Here is a 21,377-nt window from a genome sequence, read left to right as displayed (position 1 = left end):
TTCTTTGTGCTTCTGTGCGTGCGCGTTGCAATCTTCGCCTAGCCCTAGCAGATTGCTCGAAGATTTGCAATTGATTCGCACCACCAGTACACCGGTGGCCTGTTCTCTCTAAGAGGGACTTTTCTCGGCATGGAAGCATCACACGCTCGTGATATCACAGCAACTAGCCATTCACCGTTTAAGTCAAGAGTATTCCGTTCGCGCCTCAAGGCTTCATTGAATGTTTCGCTATCGCAGCGCGCTATTTTCTAACATCGCGCTTGGGTCGAGTTACATCGCACTGCCCCGCCTGGTACTATACTATACCAAATCGATTGATGATCGCTATGAGAATAACCGTCATCTACGCACCAGTTCATGGTACCTAAATAGTTGGGACTTCAAAACGTCACGTCGGTATTTTATTCTGCACCATTTATGTGGAAGGTACTCACCCACATTTGCCAGCTCTACATTTAATGCGGCCAGGGATTCCAACAATAGTTGGCTTTTTTGGTGCAGCGGCTACCCCACTCCACTGCCCATGCACTAAAGTAACAAGTTATTACTTCTGGCTGATTAGCTAGTTCGGCTATCATCCAGTCGACCGTGTGAGAAAATTCCTTAATCGACCACCTAGGGGGTGCGTAACCTCTGAAATAGTACACGACTTTGATTTTTGCTACCGAAAAACCGTCATTTGAGATAAAGACTACTTCTTAGATTGGGTATCGTCCTGTCGTCCCTATAGCTACAAGCTGTTGAGACCTATCCGCCACCCAGTACCCGTTGTTGGCTGGTATGCGGTATGGGTCCGATAGTAACACCACGTCAGTCTTGGTTTCCGAGACTGACTGCCAAAGCAACTGCAGCTGAGCTGCATCACAATGTTATAAATTTAACTGTGTTACTTCCGTTTTGGCTTGTTTGACAGTCTGCTTGTGCCCGGACATTTAGGTCCGCCAGTTAAGTGTCCTTTGTCTGCTCTGTCGACACATATTAAGCACTTGGCGAATTGCTTACAATCGCTTGCCCTATGGTCTTCGGTGCCGCATTTTTCTGCACATCCTACTTCTGTCGGGACCATTGCAACTCCATGACTTATGGCCCTTCGCGAAATACTTGAAGCAAACTTCAGGAAGGTGCTTGCTGAATAGCTGCGAGTTTACCGTTATGATAGTAACGTGAGTCGTAGAATACGGTGGCACATTATCAGTAGATGTTGGGTTTACTGTGAGCTCCAGAAGAATCTGTGATCAAAAAATGTTAACCCCGCACAACATGTACCTTTTACAAAACGCTTATAGCTTATAAAACGGTTTTCCTCCATGAGTATGAAACGTGGACAATGCTGTAGGAGGACTTGCAAGCTATTGGGATTTTCAAACACCAGGTGCTAAGGACGGAGGCGTGCAGAAGAACAGTGTGTGACGGCGAAGGATGAACCACGAACTCGCCCAGCTCTACGGAGACCTTAGTATCCAGAAGGTGTCCAAAGCTAGAAGGATACGATGGACAGGGCATGTTACAAGAATTCCGAACAGCAACTCTGCAAAGTTGGTGTTTGCTTCAGATCCGGTTGATACAGGAAGGCGCAGAGCGGAACGAGCTAGGTTCATAGGCGGACCAAGTGCACAACGATTTTGCGAGAGTGGGGCAGAACTGAGGAACAAGGGATGTGGCCACGAACCAAGTATTGTGGTGTAAAATCGTTGATTAAGTTTTATCTGATTAGATGCTTATTAAATAAATGAAATGTAGCAAGTATGTTTGAAAATCATTGAAGGCTTTGAATGCGTAGCGTGGAATATGTTCCAAGGCCAGATTACACAATATTTCATGCATGAATTTAGGTTTTCACACTTGTTCAGCTCCTAAAGATAATTAAATATAGTTCCACGTCACATGTAGCTTTTCATCATTACTTATCATTTCAATTTTACCCCACAGGAATCCTGCATCGAATTCGAACGAGTGGTAACGGCACAGTGTGAAGCGCTGATAGAGTCGATAACCGCGCGGAGGGAGGTCCTACTGGAAGCCATCCGACAAGACAAAGATACCAAAATTAGAACACTTAAGGTAAGAATCCTTTTCACTGTAGTTTCTTTCGCCGTTGTTATGGCTAATAACATATTCTTTTTGATTTTTCATCATCCCAACATCGAACAGGATCAACAAGCGAGTTGTACAGGGAAACTGCAGCAAACCACAGGATTAATACAGTTCTGCATCGAAGCGTTAAAAGAGACTGATAGTGCGGCATTTTTACAGGTACTTAAATTTAATTTCCGCTGATTGCTTCACATTTGTTCAGCACAGATGCCCTGGTGCTGGTCTGGTATTGTTGTTTTGACTGCTGCATTTGTCAAGTGACGGCCCTACCATCCAACCCGCCAACAGACGATGGACGTTTTCGATTTGGTGCCCAGTGTGATGTGCCACTATTGGTGATAGGGCCGTCGAATCGTTTTGTCGTACACGGTCAAATACTCGACACATTGTTGTAGGTGCGAGAGACAATCGTGACTGAAGCCCTGCCACCTACCGTTTTTAGTGGACTGGCTATTTTTCTTCCACCAAACGACAGCCACAGGCCGCCAAACGAAACCAACTGATAAAAGCTATGGTGAGGCAAGTCAGTGTACCTATATTGTTTGGAAGCCAATGTTTGTTTTAAGCGTCGATTTCTTTTATAGGAAATATTGTTTTAATGACCGAATGGTAGTATGATAAGGAAGTGTGTAATGTTCCAAAATGTATTCACAAAGTTTGCTGCGCTTTCAATAACAAATTTCTTATTTATCAAGCAACAAGTTTTCCGAAATTCAACAAATTATGAAGTTTTGGATTTTTTTTGGGATAGCTGTGCATTTTACAATATGGGTCTTTAAAATATGCAAATTCATGGACCATAGATGCTCCTTGGACGTGATGGATTCCGTACACAGTAGCATCATGGTGTTCTTCTTTGTACCAAATATCCTATCATATTTTGGAGTAACTATAAGAAATTGGTTTAAGGTAAGCTGAAAGTATAAAATTATGCGGTCCAAATCCAGTGAGTTCTATTGAAATTTCTCTTCCGTCATAAAGTTAAAAAAAATAGCTCTCTCTAAGACCGATCAGCACATTGAGCTTGGTTTTACAAATATTTAAAATCGGAAATGTGTCATACTTACTGCTTAAGAATATAACAGGTCAATATATTAAACTATGCAGGGATACTGAATTAATTCCTCTTTATTGCAGAGAGCTATACCTTAAAAATTTGTACGGATAATTTGCGGACACCCTGTAGAAAGATGGCATGTTCGGCAATGTTGCTCAGTATCACAAAGGCTAACATTATTTGACCCGAAATTTTCGAAATTTTGCCACAAGGCAGCGCCAGTGAGCAAAGAATTTTTGTTTTGCGGAAAGCTCAGTAGCCTGACCAAAGTTGTTCAGAATGACAAGGGCGATTTTCTTCGCACGTTTAAGTAAAAGTGCCTAGAGAAAAATACATACATTATTTACTACAATGGGATAAAAGTGTGGCTAGTATTTTCGACGAATTGGGAGAGTTTTTGATCAATCATTTGATATGAGAATGAGTGAGGGTCCGTTTACTACTCAAATGAGTGATCGTTTGCTATTTATACGAGCCAAAGAAAAAAATATGTATGTTTATTCTTATTTCGTCATTGCATGAACGCCACATTTTCCAAGATATAGATTGGATAGAAATGAAGTAAGGTTGGAATGTTAGTCATTATTGAAAAAAATGGGAAATCCATTCGATAAAAATCTTGATGAGATAACTAGGACTGGCCTAATCTCTTTAGTTGCACGACACTCTTGTTTGAATATTTTTAAAATATAAACCTTCTTTTTTATAACGATAAACCAATCCTATAGAAAAACTTTTTCTCCCAATTTCTACGTATATATAAAATCTGGAAACTTTTGGCTCAAATAATGTTAGCCTTTGGGATACTGAGCAACTTTGCCGACGACGCCATCTTTCTAAGTGGTCAGTCAACTGAGCTATGCGCAAAATAAAAATTCCATGCCCGCGTGGTGGCGTTATTCCGAATCTGAATGACCACCGCATGTCAGCCCTTGAGCTACTGAACAACTCTTCCCAAGACACCAACCTTCCAAAACATCAGGATCCAGAGATATCATACGTTACAAAATTTTGCATTCTTATTCCTCATGGTTCATATAGTGCACATCAGAAAAAGTGCCCCTACCGGCCAAGTTCTCAACTAAAAGGATGATTCTCAACTCCTAAAGTTAGATCGTTCTTAGCACTGGAACTTAGCCGAAAACAGTACTGTGCTATCTCTTTTGGCATACGAGATATTCAACGACACCCCCAAAGTGATGAAATCCTATAAGCCCTGGGTCTCCTATAACGTTCTGGTGTGTCTTATAGGAGTGCATGTTACAGGAATGCGTTTAATAGGAGACCCGACTGTATTGAAGAACATCATTGAAATAAATTAGTATGGTCAATAGATGTTTCTGAACTAACAAAAACACTAATGCACAACATTGTCCATGATTTAAATTGCCAAGAGATAAAATTAATAATTTGTTATTCTTATCAATATATGGAAATGGCAAGCACCGACCGGATTTTTTGTTGCGAGATTCTAAAATAAAGATGATTATTTGATTTGCCTAGAAACTTCCAACGCCAGAACAAATGTATCAGGTATCAGGTATCAGAAGGCCGGCTCCAAAGGCACGTTCCCCACCAGTTGGGAGATTTGTGCCATCGCCATATTTGAGCCTATTTCATCATCTACCCGATGGGAGAGGAAAGGGAAGGGAAAGATGGGAGGAAATAGGAGTGGGGTCCCTTGAAGAGGGAAAATCGCATAAGCGAATTGAGAGCATGTAGCTCCATACCACAATGGGTTCGAACAGCGCCCTAAAAAAACACTGCAAAACGCAAGAGCGTAAAGAGAGCCTATAGCTCATTACCACAGCGGGTTAAGAATAACAGAATGTCCTGAAGATTCAGGCTTCTGAATTCAGTTTCACTTAATAAGTGTTTACCAAGTAATTGGAATCGCATTTGCGCAAAAACTGGACAGTTACATATCAGGTGATACGAAGTTCCATAATCGGAGTTACAACTATCACACACAAATGAGTCAGCACGCTGAATATTTGCCATGTGATAGTTGAGTCGGCAGTGGCCTGTCAACGCTCTGACCAAGAGACTGCAATTCTGCTTTGACAGATTTGTTAAATACTTCGCCACCCTTGGAGATGGCTCAGTAATGTACAATTTTGTTTGACGACATGACTCCAAACTATTCCAATATTGCTTGTGCTGAGTTGCCGCCCAAGAGTTTATCTGAAGCTTCACCCAGCACTTGAAAATTGGAATAGCCGGCTCAGGGCCAATGAAGTCATGTGATGCTCCATCGCGAGCTAGCTCATCAGCCAATTCATTTCCAGCGATGGATTAATGGCCAGGTACCCATACAAGATTTACAGAGTTGACTGAATTCAGTTCCTCAATTTGAGTTCGACATGCGATAACAAGCTTCGACCTTGAGTTGGCCGAAGCGAGAGCTTTTATAGCAGCTTGACTATCTGAACAGAAGTATATGACTTTACCCATTACGCGCTGTTGAAGTGCTGATTGCACTCCACACATAAGAGCAAATATTTCCGCCTGAAAAACGGTGCAGTTTCTACCAAGTGAGTAAAACTGATTCAGCCTTAGCTCACGAGAATATACTCCTGCACCAGCTCTACCTTCAAGAAGGGAGCCATCAGTGTAACATACTATATTGTTTGATATACTTCTTTCCAAATAGCCAGACGTCCACTCTTCCCGTGAAGGGAATTGTGTGATAAATGTCCTGTAAGGAAAGTGACAAGCAATTGTGACATCACTTGGAGCAAGGACAATTTTGTCCCAATTCACCAAAAGTGGAAGCAACGAAGTGTGTGTAGATCTACGATTCACTGGATTTTTCTCCAGTAGATCCAGTACCCATAAACGGTAACAGCAAGAAAGTGCTTCTTGTTTAAGATATATGTGTAGTGGCGCAACGTCGAAAAGGGCCTCGAGCGCTGCTGTGGGAGTTGTAGAGAACGCACCAGACATCGCCATCAAGCACATCCTTTGGAGATGGCCCAATTTTGATTGGATTGTTCTCACTTCGCCCTTTTGCCACCACACAAGACATCCATATGCCAATATTGGTCGAACAACTGTTGTGTAAATCCAGTTGATATATTTGGGTTTGAGGCCCCAAGTTTTACCAAAGGTTCGCCGGCATTGACCGAAGGCCATGCAAGCTTTTTTGACTCTGAAATCAATGTGAGGTGTCCATGAAAGTTTGGAATCTAAAATAACTCCGACATACTTTACTTGATCAGTCACATTAATCTCAGTGCCAAAAAGACGTAAAGGTCGAATTCCATCGCGGTTTCGTCTTTCCGTAAAAAGAACAATAGATGTTTTATTCGGGTTAACCGAAAGGTCATATTGGCGACACCAACTCTCGACTACCTGAAGAGCACTTTGCATCAGGTCGAATAGGGTGCTTATGCACATACCAACTATCAGAGCTAGATAGTCGTCGGCAAATCCATATGTTGGAAAACCGCTACTATTGAGTTGCCTCAATAGCGTATCTGCTACGAGATTCCACAAAAGTGGTGACAAGACTCCCCCTTGGGGGCATCCGCAAACACTCAATTTTCGAATCGCTGCTTGACGCAATGTCGAGAAGAGATGTCGGTTTTTGAGCATTTGATGAATCCAATTGGTAATCAGATAAAATTAATAATTTGTTATTCTTATCAATATATGGAAATGGCAAGCACCGACCGGATTTTTTGTTGCGAGATTCTAAAATAAAGATGATTATTTGATTTGCCTAGAAACTTCCAACGCCAGAACAAATGTGCGCTTCAAGTTTTAGAATGAAGCAAAACCATAACGCGGAGGCATAACGCGCCTGTTGCGAATGGAAGCGATTTTAGCTGCAAAATACATTATTATAAATAGTGAAAACACCCATCAGTTTTAATTTATCTGGAGTCAATAAATCAATTTTCAAAAATTGTGTGCTAATCTGCATTTTTATTTATATGCGTGGTACAGCGGCGCTCATTTTAAATCCACGTCCAGCGGTGGAGGTAACGCGCAGATAATATGCGTGCAATTCAAACGCAACGTCAAAATTCATGTAGGCTTGGATTTTTTCATTCTTTAATTAGCCAAATTTAAGACTTGTAACCAAAACTAATCATGCTACAAAAAATAAAGCTAACTGGTTTTGTTGCGCGACATTAGACATGACGTTCCGTCGTGTTGCGCAAAAGTGCAACGACTACCCGACCAAACGAGGGTTCAAATATATCCAACAGCTATGAGTGTTTATCGCATAGCCGTCTGCTTGTTTTGTTATTTTTGGGTATATTGCAATTAACCCTCTTTTGGGCATTTTTTGATGAAAATTTAGTGTGTATTTTTCGGCAAACATAACATTGCGGCTGGTATAAAGTATGTCTGTCATAAAATTATCAATATTTTGTGCTTAAGGTAGCCAACTTTTGCCCCACACTAGATTCGAGCTCTTGCCCCACCGGTGAGGCAAAAGTTCGCTTAAGACAATCAATTTTGAAACTGTTATAATTAAAAACGGGTAAATATGTTGACACAAGTTTTTTCAGCAAAATTATAGCCAATATTTTGTAGGTTCACTGTATGGTATTTATTTTGTTTCAGCTGCTATTGTTTTTCTGGAAACTTTGATTATACCACTAAGCTCGAACTTTTGCCCTTACTTTTGGTTAACCTTACTCTAACCGCTTATGTAGCGAAGTGAACAAAAAACTACATCGATGTGATAGGCAGCCACGTCGCTCGAGATGTCCCTTGTTGGCTTCCTCGCCGCGTCGGCAAACGGCAGTGATCCATTCTTCAATAAAGAAGGCTACTGTTATTTCTTCCGTGGTTTTTAATGACAGTTAATTAAACCCTTCACACACCAATCTCCACCACAATCCTTATCAACTCATCACTTTTTTCACAATTTTGTTTTGCCTTATTCCTGTAGATATTTTTTTTCACACGATCGATTATGGTTTCACTAACTCGCCGACCCGATTCAAAGAAAACTAGTCATCTTTCCCATGTTCACGCAGTTCGTCCAGTCGATAGAGCAGACGACGACAAACCTATCAGGTAACCCAAAACATGAATCAAGAAACTTTGTTCCCTTCAGAAACTGTTTCAATCATCTCCCCTTTTTTTTACAGTTAAGTTATTATTTTCCGAAACAGTAGGCGTAAAGTATAATTTGTTAATATTAATTAACACACAAAAAAATAACAATAAAGATTGCATACATATGACATTACTTAGCGTAAAATCAAAGGAGAATATAATTTCATGAGGTAGTTAGGCAAATTCCGAAGTTTGCGTACGATGATAGTACGATAAGATACATTTACAATCCTTTTGAAGAAGAGGGTGAACCATCTGAATAAATTTTCGGTTCATTCAGTTACTCAGTTGCAAATTGCAACTAGTAGTATTATATGCGGACTAAAATTCGATATGGCCGCTAGATGGCGTAAATTTATTTGGAAAAACACTGTGTGAGTCGAATTGAAAATAATGATCGCACAATAACAATCACATTATATAACAGCTTCTTTCCACGCCTCTGATTGCTGAAACAAAACTAAAAAATAAACGAAGGTGTTGATCAAAGCACATACAGGACAAATAACATTTACTTTTATTGTCGAATGTATTCTTACCTTTTTGATATTGTGAATGATGGGCGGAATTTTTTAACTTACAGCTATTTTTTGCAAATTTGGATAAATATTAAATAGCGGAATTTGGGGCAAGTGTGCCATAGGGGCAAGTGTGTCACCCCTGATTTTTGTAAAAACTACAAACTATATTTTTTATTTGAGCTTAACAATATGTTCCCTTATAGTCCATAATACAAAGGTCAAAATATGACGCAAATTGCTTTATTTTTCACGTATTTACATCGACTTTTGTGAAAACCATAAAATTTCAGTGATTTTTTATAAGATTTCGTTGTTTCTAAATAGCATGTTGAGAGGTAAATTAATAACGAATTTTTCAAACGTACTGTACATTGTGAAGCTTTACAAATGTGTAAGTAATTGTTGCATTTGAACGAAAAAAATATTTAGTTTTACATACAAAATCCATTTTGGTTGAAACCTATACTTTTTGGGGCAAGTGTGCCACCTATTTGGTAAACAAAAATGGTTGGGGTGAAATTCATAAAAATGTAAACATCATCAACAAAATCATGATAATGAACCAAAATGAGGCACCAGTAGTGGTTTTTGAAGTGTAGAAAAGGAATAGCGAACATTTTTGCTCCCACAATGATTTTTTTCTCCAAATATTCGATAATAACATGGTTTTAGGCGTCTTAAGAACTATTTTACTTATTTTCATCAATATTTAACCTTTATTTAGTGCTGATTTAGTGTAATATTATACAGATCCTCCATAATCAAAGAGTAATTTATATATCGCATTGAATGGAGACAAAACAAAACAAATTGAGTCATTCGAGTTGACTAGTAGAGAGTTCCACATGTGATGAACCTTGTTATAAAGCATCCCCTCATGACGGTAAACCTAAAAATATTTTTAAAATTGTCAATTAGGCTCTGCTTTGTTAGCAATATTAACAGAAACTAATGAAAATTTCATTACAAGTAGAATTACATGAATGTTCATTCGATGGCCGTCTTGCCCCATAAGGGTGGCACACTTGCCCCATAGTGTCGAAAATCAGGGTATTTTGGATGATATTTGAGGTGCTCCAAAACTAATACTTTTTGAATTTTTTTTTTTAAATGGCACGGTGCTTATGAAAAGATGTGAAACTAACATCGTGAGGCTGAATTGGCGGGTTTTTTAAGCTTTAGACAAAGTTAGAGAACAATTTGCTTAAGGTGGCACACTTGCCCCAAATCCCGCTAGTTATCAATATTTAAATATTGGACTCTTGAGCGACGAATCACAGCTATCCAGTTTGATCACAAAAAGAAATGAATAATGATAACATAAGAGCCATGAAAGTTGTCTATTTTCTTGACAATTTACTACAATGATAAGTACCTATTCATTTTATTCTAAAGCTATAGACCGCTGATAGCTCTACACTATCGACATATTTTGTACGTAGGACCTTTCCAAGCCAAACCATTCTTTGCGCTTGGTTTCTCGATATAACAGTGGCAATTCAATATTTTCTTAAATTTTCCTACTATAAATACTGTTGGTTCTACGCACAACATCACTGAAAGCCATAAAAGCAATGAAGCGATAGCAGCAACTAACCATATTTTTTCATCGATGCGACCGAAAACAACGAGCCAGGACTTGCGCCAGATTGTGCCGGGCGCGAAAAAAGCTGTTAGTGGAAAACAAAAAGATTTACGGTCACCAGTCACATATCGGAAGGAATTTTCCGGTCTTTTTGCACTTAGTATTTTCCTGCCCTTGTTCGCCATTATTGTGGCCGCCGGCTGTCGGTTGGCTGGGGTCACCAAACATTGCCTCTACATTGCACTCCGTATCTCTGTGCGTTTGCTCCGATATTTTCCATTATTGTGAGCTGCCTTTTCGCATGCAGATAGATATGAGCATTAGGGTGCGGTTCATTTTTCGAAAGCTCTCAAAACCAAAAGTTCGAATACTCTTCTGAAATCGCATAAAAAGAATCATCTCGAAATTGATGAAATTTCAAGTTTTGAAAAATGACCTTCAGTGAAGCTCACACAAGTCACCACATTTTATTATTTTAGGCTCAAACTTTGAGCTTTCTTGATGAAATTTCAAGTTTTGAAAAATGACCTTCAGTGAAGCTCACACAAGTCACCACATTTTATTATTTTAGGCTCAAAATTTGAGCTTTCTTGCAATTTGAATACAGAAGAGCACACATACTTTTGGTTTTTTGAACTTTTGTAAATTAAGTCGCACCCTACTGAACATACATTCGGGTTCCATCGAGCGACCATACGAAAACACATTAAATATATTTTATGATTTGTGTGTGAATAAATATCCTTATTCATATGGTGGTTCCGGTTACACTTTGGAATAACGAAAGTGGAATGGGAACGGAAATGAAACGAACCGCAGTGGTTGGATTAAATTATCGTAATAGTTGGAGAATATATATTCTAGTGGGATTGGAGCTAGCTGAAAATAATTTCAACAAGTTGAGAAACTGAGTCAGGGTCGCAACACTATTATTCTCAATGGGACACCGATGGCAAAACTTGCCATACGAGTGCTCTTAAAGTTATGACAATTGTTAAATATATCTTCACAAACATAGGTTTGCGGGAGTGAACTTCATGGCAATTGCATGTTTGCTCAATTCTATAGAACCAACAAAGGAGATAAAAGATCACGACCGCATTTAATCATGGCTCCTCGCAATCCATCGACAGCAGGCACTCAAAGACACATGTATTCCATCAAATCTCCATTGTCTCCGACATCGGAATTTTGGACTGGTCAGTTAACGTGACATACCTATCTGCATATATGCTATTGTGTGCCGAAACCGTTCCACTAAGCCTCGTGCCTCTCTTTACCCTTTCGAGAGAAACATATGCAAGCCACAAAACACCGGACATCGGGCTCATTGCAGGAAAAAACGATCAAAACATCTAAGGGGTCTAAAATTGGCGTTTTAACTGTGTCTTTAGAGAATTGTTTAGAATGTTCTACAAAATATGTGTAGCAAATTATTTTGAGGGTAAATCTTAAGGTTGACCTGAGCAAAAAATATGTTTTTCAAAATAATTTCAAAGGATTGTTTCATTCTGTTAATGCCACTTTAACATGACTAGCAGAGCAATAGATGGTGTCTTTAGCAAAGTTGTAGAATTTTTATTTCTAGCAACTTTCCAAACAAGTTTGGCTTTTTTATGAAAAAAAAAGTTATAGTAGTTTGGTTACATAACCTCAAAACCAGTTTTTTTTATTTTCGACGCTTTCTGCGGATTTATTTAGCGGTAGAAAAAATAAAAATAATAATATTCAAATTATCTGTAATGCCCACATTTCGAGTTAATATCGGGGAGAGTCCTGAAATGACGAATATTTTCGATTAACTTACTGAAATCGATTCTACCCCATTACCCCAAGACCATTACCCCGAATTCCAAAACCCCGAACGACCCATCACTCCAAATGACATTACCCCGAATTCCAATATAATGGGGAAATGTCATCAATATCATCATGTCAAGATAATTGTAAATTCAGGGAAATAGCTATTCGCAGAAATATGTGCTTTGAGCTGCTCAAAATTTCAGCTTCTAATGAAAATTTTTGGGCTCTTGAAAATGTTCAGAAGTTATAGTTTCCTCTCAAACTGGCATAAAATGCACATTTGTAAAATTTGTAAATGAACACCTTAAGGAAATCATCTTGTTTCTGATCGAAAAACGAGAATTTTGTATAGTTCTATCGCACAACATCAAACATAGGGATGTAATCTACAGCAGCCCCATGTATTCAGACTAAAATAGCTAAATTTTCACATATTTTCATCGCTATCAAAAAACGATGAAAATGTTCATTTTACCAGCACTATGTGGGTAAAATGAACAGCGGTTGGTGGTAAAACGAACACCATGCAAAAAACGTGAGCAAAATAAACATTTCTGAAAATTTTCATTGCCCCACCAAAAATACATCCATTAATGATTGTAACCCATTCAAAAAGAATTCTAAAGGTATCAGATTTGACATCATATCATAACGATATTCACCTCACTGAAAAGCATCAAGTCTTCCGAGCTAAAAGTAACGTCAGTTCTGATTTTCAAGCGTGGTTTTCTAAAATCTTAGTTTCCATTGATATTTTCGCTTCAATTGACCTACGTATCAACTCTAACACTCAGATTTATGCTCTAATTCGCCCGTGTGTGAAAAAATTCATCGAAATTTGTTTTTTCTCGGTAAAAGGCACGGTGTTCATTTTACCACTACTTCCCCTATTCCATTTTCTCAATGGACCAATGCACGAGTTCACTATCTGACGTTTGAGCGGTGTCGTGTTATTTACGTGACCATGGCAACGAGTGAATTCGGCACCGCTCAAACGTCAAATTAGTGAACTCGTGCATCGGTCCATGCCTACTTTTGTCAAATGTTACAAAGTGTGTGTTTTAAAGTTTGTGTTGTAGTGATCGATAAAAAAACATTCAAATTTTCAAAATGACTTGACCAGTTAATTCTACCCAATACCCCTTAGTGCGCCGTCAACCGCCATATCATGTTGCCCGAGCCAATCTATTTTGATAGGCACTTTCAACGCCTCTTCCTTGTATGGCTAAAATCATGTCGCCGGATTATGGGTAACATTTCTGATGACAGAAAGGTCAGCTTTGGAATGAGAACACAATCAGTGGCGACCTTCGATATCGTTAGCCTGCCTGACAGCGACACCCAGCTTGAGTTCCCCGCCTTCGGAGCCACATCAACTTATTGGCAAGTCTCAATCCACGGTGCTGGTACTGCAGCTAATCAACACCACACTTCTCTCCTAAGTGGCTCGTTTGTTGGACCTTTTTCACACACGCCTAGAGGATTCGTCATGCTGAAGAACGACTGGCTGATGATAAATCACATGCGGTTTTGCATGGAACGCGTGGAGTACCATTCAGCAATTCTTAAACGTCTATTGAGTACACGACTATCGTCAGCCTTTGAATTGGTGCCAACTCACAAAACTCTCGAATGCAGTCGACAACTCACATGAGCGTAGATAGATTGGGGAAATGAGGGGGGATGAGTTGAACCAAACTCATCTCATCTGCCAATCCAATATCTCATCTTCCCCCTGGCTGATGGAAGAAAATGCAATGGAAATTATTCCTATATTTTATGTTTTTTTTTTTAATATTGTCATCAGTACAGTGAGGGTTGCCTTCTTCCCGTCCGTTACCAAAGTTAAAAATTTGGGACTAACCTTTAAATCGTTGACAAGATTGACGCATCGTCCAATAGTCGAGAGTTGTTCTGGCCACGTCCTTGCGAAAGCTGGGGAATGGGAAAGGATGATTGATTGAACACCTACTGAAGAAAGATGCAGTGAACTCTACGACCTCTCATAGATGTTACGGGATGTTGTGAAATTTGTTAACTCCAAAGCAATGCTATTTGAGAAGGTATTTTCAGTAGAAAAAATCGACTTGAAGAATGTAAGTAAAATTCACTATTTTAACACGCATAGTACAAACTGATTAAACAAGAATATAATACTTTGACGTGACACCGTGTAATCGTTTAACTGTATTGTTCTCTAAATGTTTTTTTAAAGTTTTTAACGATGAGAATGCATAAACTTGAAGAAAGAAATCATTGCTACTATATTGTTGCAGTTTATCGGAAGCAGACCAAAATTGTAAAACTTAACTGCAAGTTGAAGCATTATTAGCTTATTTTAAAAAGTTAACAATCGGGAGAATCTAATCTAAATGCCAAAAACAAGTTTGGCTTTTACTACGTGGATTTCAATCTCGGATTAAATGAAATGCCTTATATGATAGAAATCGGCAGCCAAATGTGTCGATAACATTCTATGGCTTTTTCTCCGCAATTTTTAAAACCCGAAGAATGGCTTCTCAGAAAATTCATATGCTCTGAAAAATAGTTGAAAAATTTGGCTTAATACTGAGCTGGCTAAAATATTTTAATGCTTCGGATATTGCATTTTATGTTAACCTCTCGTTGACCATCGCCAGAAGTACCTCGCTAATGCTGAGTACGGAAAGCGAGGTTTTTGTATTTGTTTTTTACAAAATACAACAGCGCTACTACTAAAGTTTTCAAAAAGTTCCCAAACTATTTGAATATTCGACAAACTTTTCACACAAAACACTCAGTTTATTATTCAGCAAAGGCAAAAAAAAACGTTATTTTGTAGCTTTATAACAAGCTTAAGTAACAATTTGCAGTTAGCTTTGTATTTATTCAACACGACAGTTGTCTAACAATTGAAAAAAAAAAATTGAACATGTAACTGTAAAACCAATGAAACTCACAATGTTAATATGAACAAAACTAAGTAGTGAGTCCGTATTTGTAGGATGTGTAGTGATGAATTCCAAAAATATACTTGGTAATTCTTTTTTTTCGGCCCTGGGGGGGAGGGTTTGACCCCCAAATCCCCCCGTGGTTGCGCCACTGTAACTGCTATATGTACGTTCGACTTCTTTACCATTTAAGGAACGAGCATTACACTTTAAAATATTTAAATTATTATTATTTGGATCCATTAGAAAAACGTAATCCAACAACAATTTGATTTGTAAATTTTACACCTACTTGGACTGCTTCAGTCATAGTGGTGGCTTTGAATATTGCATCAATAATTAGATTTAATTGTTCAGTTAGAAAATTAAAATCAGAGGCAGACATATCACTTGAAGTGGGTACATCATCTGATGATTTCCCGGTAAAATTTTCGGTAGACAAAAAGGCGGAGTTGAAGTTTCCTGTGGCGGCAGGGTTTTTTTTTTCCATTTGATTTGAAACAATTAGAATGGGTACTCATAGTATAAATAGGGAAGGAGTTCAAATTACCTGCTACGATATCGGCAAAGGATTTTCAAAATTAAAAGATTGGAACGGCTACCCAACGGACTAAAATTAGTTTGTGAATGAGCATGATTATGATCTACCTGATGGATATGATTCCTAATCAAGCGATCGTTAACTGAAAAATGAGCATTGTTCGATACTCTACCAGGTAAATTCCGGAAACGACCGTTATCGTAACGGATATTATCTTTCATCTGCCTGGCACGAGCCTCGGCGACTCGCCTACGCGAAGGGCAAGCCCAAAAAATTGACGCATGATTGCCTCCGCAATTTGAGCATATAAACTTGGTGGTATCTTCCTTCACTGGACAGACGTCCTTGGCGTGAGAAGAATCTCCGCAAATCATGCATTTAGCTTCCATGCGGCATTTTTTTGTACCATGACTCCACTTTTGGCACCGACGGGACTGAGTGGAGTTCTGGTAACTTCCTCCAGGTTTTTGGAAATGCTCCCATGTCACACAGACATCGAACATAAGTCTAGCTTTTTTGAAGCTTTAATATTATTTAGATCTTTTTTGTTAATGTGAACTAAAGCCCATTCCGAACAATGCCAGATTGGGTTCTCTTTTTCATAATGATTACTTGGACTGGGGAAAATCCAAGTAAATCATTTATTCCATTTTTGATCTCTTCAGGTGACTTATAGTCACTTGAAAGACCTTTCAAGACGACTTTGAACAAACGTTCAGTTTGAGAAGAAGTTCGCGATCTTTAAGAGTTTCCGGCAAAACGTGACAGTCTCCTTTCTTTGCAATTTGGAAGGAAACCTTGATTCCCCTCATGGAGTTCAAGATCTCCTGCCTAATTTCCCCATACTCGGAACAACTGACCACGATAGGCGGCACTCTTTGCTTCCTCACTTGAATCTGGGCTAGAGGCTGCTTCGATTTGGTGTTCGGAAAATTTGTCTAGAGCATCGAACTGATTTCTCATTTCGATACAATTATCTTTATTACTCACTTCACCCTTGGAAGAAAGTTCGCATTCCGGGGAAACGTCCTTTCTTCCATTCATGCCACGTTCCACGTTTAGTGACAGTTTTAAATCCCACTCTTTTGGAAGGGAGTTGTGAATTCAGAGATTCACCCTTCCTTTTGTTTGTAGTTGCAACCATGTTTAGTGCATAAATGAAAGAAGACGAGACCTCCTAAGAGGTTTTTTTTCCTAAGACGGTGTCCACGGTGTCCAATTGCGTGTAATTTGTGAATAAACTGTTAGGGTTGCTTGTTTCAACAGGCTATTCCCATTCCCGCCCCTTGCTATAAATCCCGGCTACGTCCATGGCGATAACCCATAGTTTGTAAACCACATTACAAATTTTCATCAGTGCCATTTTTTCCATCTCACGTTTACTTAATCCTAATATTCACTCTTTCACAGGTTGGCTCGATGCTGATCAACAGGGTAGCGAACACCGACATGACGTGGCATCAGGAGGTGACGAATGCCGCGCCCCGAGTTTCTCCCATCATCGATCTCACGCTGGACGACACTTCGGTTATCCGGGCGATCGATAATCTTAACTTCATTCAGATGAAACGTGAGTACCTTTAGATGCTGGAAATGAGAGCAAACCTCAAGCGTTGGTTGAGCGTGACGTTGCGGTTTGGTCGCTTTACTAACTATTGTGCTGGTTAGGTTCATTAGTTTAGTACGACCTAGTTACGGGACAAGGGGCAGGTTCCGTTCATAATGAACGTCAATGTTGAGCTGAATGGGATATTTTTGCATGAGAAAAGAGAGTTTGCAATCTGAATGATATATCCATAACTAGCGTACAGTTAAAAATCTATCTGTTAAGACGGAGTGGCACTAATCATAGTTGAGGATAAGCAAACACATTTTTTCTCGAAAAGATCATCTTACACATACCTTCAATATCTGATCAAATTTTCAGGAAGTAATAGAAAACAAGTTATATTTTTGATGAATGCTTTCGGAATTTTGAATTTGTATTTGTATTAAAGATTCACCCGACATCATGGTCTTGATGAAAAAAATTAAAACAAAACTAAACTTGGCATCAGTTCTTGAGCAACACTTAACATCAAATTTGGCGATTGCGTATACGATTTTTGGAGCATTAGTTGAAAAATGAGCTTCAACTGTAATTTTCTTTGTATGCTTTTCCTGAAGCATTTTTTTCATAGAAAATGTTTTAATGCTTAGCAACTAATACACGTGCAAAGTTAAATTAATAGCTCTAGGCAATTTACGTTTCGAGCTGAAGATTGTAAAGCTTTAATAGAAGCTTCTGCTTTCCAGGATGATGATCTCCATTCGGGTATGTTTAATCATGTCACGCTGTGCCGCACTTTGTCATTTTGGCTTGAGGGTCCACCCAAAATTAGCCTGTTTGAACTTTATTCAAGCAGCCTGGTATTAGTTCTTGCTTTATTGCTTTTCCATTTCCCAAGCTGTTAAAGTGAGTCCAGCGTGCTGCAATATATCAGCAAGTATGAAGGAAAGCTTCCTTCTCTATTCGAAGTGGGACTAACTTCGCTGAGAAGAAGGCTATATTTAAACTTACGATGCCCAGCGGCAATCAGAGGACGAAAAATGGGAAGCATGATAGAGGCTGGGATGGAATAACGAAAAGGCGACGAAAAAAGGAGACGAAGCAAATTAATTAGTCAATGCCTATAGCTAGAAGTGTGTGTGTTCTACAATAACATTATCTATGCTGCTGGAGCTACTTGTACTTATAACAACAACAGCACTTGAATTTTAATCAACTCGACAGCGCTCTCATGCTCAACACGATGCGAAAAAGCGTCACGCTGAACCAACCAGACTTGTCCTCACTCTATAGGCCTCCCATCCAGGGCTACCCTAGAACGAGTCAAGAGTGTCAACACCCTCCATTGATTCCTTGATCCCTCCCCCCGCCCCATCAAAGGCGAGCGAACATCATGCATATTGCTCACGATTTAAATGAACGTATTCGATTTTGCGCATAAATAAAATTGCAATTATCTTCCCATGCAGCTGCTAAAGAAGGAGAAGAACGACTGCCAGCAGGTGAGAGAAACGATGACAAGATAGGGGCGCTAACGAATGAGCTCCTCCATGTTTTGGATAACTTCAGTTGCATTCAAATGTTTCTGTTCCCTCTCATCTACCACCCCCTTTGGTTCTCCTCCTTCTACATTGATTTTATACCTTCTTTCGTATACACCTTCGATTTCGGTAGCGATGATTTATTCAAGTATCATTTACCCTCCGAGCACGTTCTTCAGATTTCACAGGCTACCGAGCGCATCCATTTCCACTCATACACGGTTAAGCAAAGTTTCACAAAATTGAGTACGATTCGCACAAAATCAAGCTCTTCTGGGCCAAGACATCAGGTGTGTATTTTAACACATGCTGAAAAGCCTGCTCCTAGGATGATTTATTTTTCTTTTTTTTTTTCGGAAAGTGTGTCTAAAAAGAAGCTCCACAATACTGTGCATCGTGAAAACTAATCATAAATCAACAAAAAAATCGATTTCTTAGGATGTGTTAAAATGAACACCTGGTGTGTAACTTTGTTTTTTTAGAAAGTAGGAAGATTGACGTGAGTTCGGGTATGGGACATGTTTCCATGCCACACACTATCAGTGAGCGAGCACGCAAGTTCGAAGAAGAAAGGCTTCTCCATTGAAATGGGATCATCCACCCTGTTACAAGTATCTGTATCTTTAAACGTCTACGACGCAGCAGTGTAGGTTTGTAACATACTTCTTCGAATCAGCCCACCAGATTGTGAACTAAACTGATGGACGATAATCTTTCAGCTCAAATGAATTTATCTACTGGGTGAAAACTGTTTTTGCGACATAATCTTTCAAATAATTCAAAGTAGTCAAATTTAAACGCAGCTATACTGCCCATAACTGCATACTTGTATCATTCGACAAAAGTAGGTATTGAGTAAATGCAACACCAAGTGTGCATTTTATGGCAGTACAGGAAGAACCTAAATTTCCCAAAATTACAAGGAACTCAAAAGTGCTTATTTGAGGCTGAAATTTTGTACAGCTCATATCGTATATTGGGTGAATAGTCAGAAAATAATTCTGCTAAAAATTTTTATGCTACTACACTACGAGGCTCATGCATAATCTCAATGTGACTGTTATGCGGTTACAATTGCCAATGTGACTAAACAACTTGGTATTTTTTTCGAATTTTCTAGAACAATCTCACAGATTTCAGTAAGTTGCTCGAAAGTATTTGTCATTTGATGACCCTCCCCGGTATTAACCCTCTAATACCCAAATTTTTATTTTCGATTTCAATATTATTTTTCGTCATCTAAAATCGTTCTAAACACGTTCAGGGCAATTATTTTTTTTATTCGTGAATTTTGGTTTTTGATTTTTATAATTTTAATTTTTGAAAATCCCTAGCTTTTTTCATTTTTTTTTTTGAAGCCTTTTCTGGTTGTTGATTTTTGGCAATAATAAAATTTTAAATTTTTGCGGTACTTTTAAAAATATTAAATTTTCAATTTTTTTTCGGAGCGTATTTTATTTTCCGTGTAACTAACGGAAAAACAGGTTTGGAATTATTTTGATACCACCAGGCTCTTCTTTTGTGATAGGTCGATCGTAGAAAAATATAAAAGGTATTATTTTTTATATAACACGTTAAATTAACCCCGGGCATTTATAGGTTATATAAGAACACAATTTTTCAAACAATTTTCACAAATACAAAAAAGTTTCAAAAGTCATAAAAAACTTTTCTTACATGCGTGTTATGAGTCAAGGTTTAAGCCAAAAATAAAATAATTTTGATTTCCGAGCTAGAAAAAATAACCACAAAATTCCAAAGTGTACTCCGTCTAAAGGCGGGGTTGGGTATTAGAGGGTTTCCTCAAAATTGTCAAAAATGTCGAATGTGACAAATATGCAGTTATGGGCAGTATCTTTTTTTTTTCTTTATTATTGAGATTTTCAGCCCTAGGCTGGTCATCTCATGGCAGTATCGTTTTCAGAACTCATGTGAGACTTGATTCTTTGATCGTTTCATCCATAAGCATGAACATCATTCTTTCCAAAAATTGAAAAAATACGCTTAAACACAACTCAATTTTCACAGAAACCTTAATGTTCATTAGCTCATGAATAGAAATAGGAGAATCATCATTCATGCATTGAAAATATTTCATCGATAACTGTAGATTTGAAGTTTTGACGAGGAGGGTCATTGGGATCAATGTTACCCCGAATTACGGTACAGGACGAAACACACGTCAAATGTACAAATTGGAATTGAAACCACGTGCTTCGGTAAGGATCGAAACCACGGCTTCTAGTCGCTAAATGGGCGCTTCAAGCTACAGGCTGCGGAGCCCCTTGAGCGACCCCGAAGCCAACTTAACTCGATAACCCCAAAGCACATGAATTCATGTATGAGATGTACATTTGACACATACATCGTCGTGTACATGTTTACATCAAAGCGAGAGAGATGTTATTTTTTGACATCGGCATCGTGACCAATTCGCTTACTCGTAGTAGAAAATCAAATTGTCATTTTTATTCCAACTCCCAACTTAAGTTGTTTGGTCGCTGGCTCTCTTCAAATTGTACCAAAAGGTTTTCTAGAGAGTTCAGATAGGAAGAAGATTATTTATGCAAGATTCAAGAAAAGTTCTCAAGTCCTTCAAAATGGATAACCCGGCGGAAACTCCCCATGAGGCAAAGGAAACGCGGTCCAGAATCGGATCTATTCCTTCAACGGTTCA

At 38.7% G+C, this 21,377-nt stretch overlaps 1 protein-coding gene across 2 annotated transcripts in view; it reads left to right on the top strand.

Moving 5' to 3' along the window:
- Positions 1 to 21,377, top strand: part of LOC5575449 (E3 ubiquitin-protein ligase TRIM9) — a 540,877-nt gene that overhangs the window by 459,084 nt on the left and 60,416 nt on the right. The window contains exons 3-6 of one of the 2 annotated variants that reach the window (XM_021844680.1): positions 1,930 to 2,061; positions 2,152 to 2,253; positions 17,021 to 17,180; positions 18,629 to 18,661. In XM_021844680.1, coding sequence (XP_021700372.1) covers positions 1,930 to 2,061; positions 2,152 to 2,253; positions 17,021 to 17,180; positions 18,629 to 18,661 — 427 coding nt within the window. The remainder of the gene's footprint in view (positions 1 to 1,929; positions 2,062 to 2,151; positions 2,254 to 17,020; positions 17,181 to 18,628; positions 18,662 to 21,377) is intronic. The other variant, XM_001661915.2, reaches the window with a different exon arrangement.

Source organism: Aedes aegypti, chromosome 2, assembly GCF_002204515.2.
Source record: "Aedes aegypti strain LVP_AGWG chromosome 2, AaegL5.0 Primary Assembly, whole genome shotgun sequence".
In the NCBI taxonomy this organism is placed as follows: domain Eukaryota; kingdom Metazoa; phylum Arthropoda; class Insecta; order Diptera; family Culicidae; genus Aedes; species Aedes aegypti.
Note: the sequence above shows the minus strand (reverse complement) of the source record. Positions and strands in the feature narration are given on the sequence as shown.